This window comes from Amphimedon queenslandica, unplaced genomic scaffold (genome assembly GCF_000090795.2).
Source record: "Amphimedon queenslandica unplaced genomic scaffold, v1.1 AMPQUscaffold_5322_Cont22705, whole genome shotgun sequence".
Taxonomy (NCBI): Eukaryota; Metazoa; Porifera; class Demospongiae; order Haplosclerida; family Niphatidae; genus Amphimedon; species Amphimedon queenslandica.
The window spans coordinates 1-1,659 of NW_003554372.1; the positions used below are offsets into that span (position 1 = coordinate 1).

Sequence of the window (1,659 nt, forward strand, 5' to 3'; positions counted from 1 at the left end):
GGCTGTACAGTATAGGTAAAATAATATTAGATGCAAACATTACCTCTTCAATATGTTGGAGAGCTGCAGTAGTGAGATCAGGTGAATGACCAGGTATCCAGTATACTCCACCTTTGTATAAGGAATGGGTACTGAAAATATAATCCTTTGCTACTTCCTGAGGACATGATCCTAAAGTACCTACCAGCAACTAATAAAAAAAATATAAATATAAATAATGATTAAAGTTGATACACTATGCATCAGAAGAATTATAAAAGGGGAGAATTCTCTCTAAGTCATTTTTGACAAAATACTATTATAGTACAGGGACTTTGGCCTAATTTTTGAGTAATTTTAAAATTCGTAAAAAGTTCAAATTTGATCGGATTCAACTGAAACTTGCTACACAACATAAGAACATGTATATGTATCAGTAAATATTATAAAAATGAAGCATTCTCTCCTAGTCATTTTTGGCAAAATTTGGTCAAAAACCCTGTACTATAGTACAGGGACTTTGGTCTGATTTTTGAGTAATTTTAAAAATTCATAAAAAATCCAAATTTGATCGGAATCAACTGAAACTTGCTACACAACATAAGAACATGTATATGTATCAGAAAATATTATAAAAATGAAGAATTCGCTCCTAGTCATTTTTGACGAAATATAGTCAAAAACCCTGTACTATAGTACAGGGACTTTGGCCCAATTTTTGAGTAATTTTAAAAATTCATAAAAAGTTCAAATTTGATTGAATTCAACTGAAACTTGCTACACAACATAAGAACATGTATATGTATCAGAAAATATTATTAAAATGAAGAATTCTCTCTTAGTCATTTTTGGCGAAATTTGGTCAAAAACCCTGTACTATAGTACAGGGACTTTGGCCCGATTTTTGAGCGATTTTAAAAATTCCTAAAAAATCCAAATTTGATCAGAATCAACTGAAACTTGCTACACAACATAAGAACATGTATATGTATCAGGAAAAAGTATAAAAATTGAGAATTCTCTCGTAGTCCTTTTTGCCAAAATATTTTTGAGTAACTTCATGTATAATAATATAGCTCACTTGAACATCAGCTCTTTGCGGATACAATAGTGCTTTCTGTAGCTTTAGCTCTCTCTTTTTATTATTATCAAAACCAATACTCTCTGATATCCTTGGGACATAATTAGAATCAACCAAAAGGCTCTGCTTAATCTTTAACAGCTCATTCAATTGAGGGAAAGAGCTAGGATCTCCGATCCTCTTTTGTAGCTCATTCCTCTTCTCTTGGGCAGACGTATTCTTCTCAAACTGAATCTCCCTCCCTTGCAGCTGATAGCCGGACCAGTGTATATACCCACTGTACTTAGCATAGCAACGAATGCTGTGACACGCCTTCTGTAGCGCTCTAAAGCTAGGCAGACCATCGACCAAATACTGATAAAAGAAATGCATAAAGAACGCGGCAGACTCATCAGGGACTCTCCATAGAGACGTAAGGACAGACTGAGCACCTGCTAGTAAAAAGGACCGGGCTATTCCTTGTATGCCGTCCATCTTTACAATACCACGGCCACTATCACAGCTACTCAGTACCACTAGAGCTGCAGGGATGGTGAGGGTCTCAATATCCTGTGTAACAAGAAGGACAGACTTTGCAAACTCTGGGTCTGTTGCAACTG

The 1,659-nt window shown here is 35.3% G+C and overlaps 1 protein-coding gene across 1 annotated transcript; it reads right to left on the reverse strand.

Annotated features, from left to right (window-relative positions):
- Nucleotides 1-38: 38 nt before the first annotated feature.
- LOC109592418 (uncharacterized) lies at nt 39-1,653 on the reverse strand (the record flags this gene model as incomplete). The annotated part of the gene is made up of 2 exons (XM_020007860.1): nt 1,061-1,653; nt 39-190 (listed from the first exon to the last, which is right to left on the reverse strand). Coding segments are annotated over exons 1-2 (626 nt in total), but the record flags the coding sequence as incomplete, so codon positions are not given.
- Nucleotides 1,654-1,659: the final 6 nt, after the last annotated feature.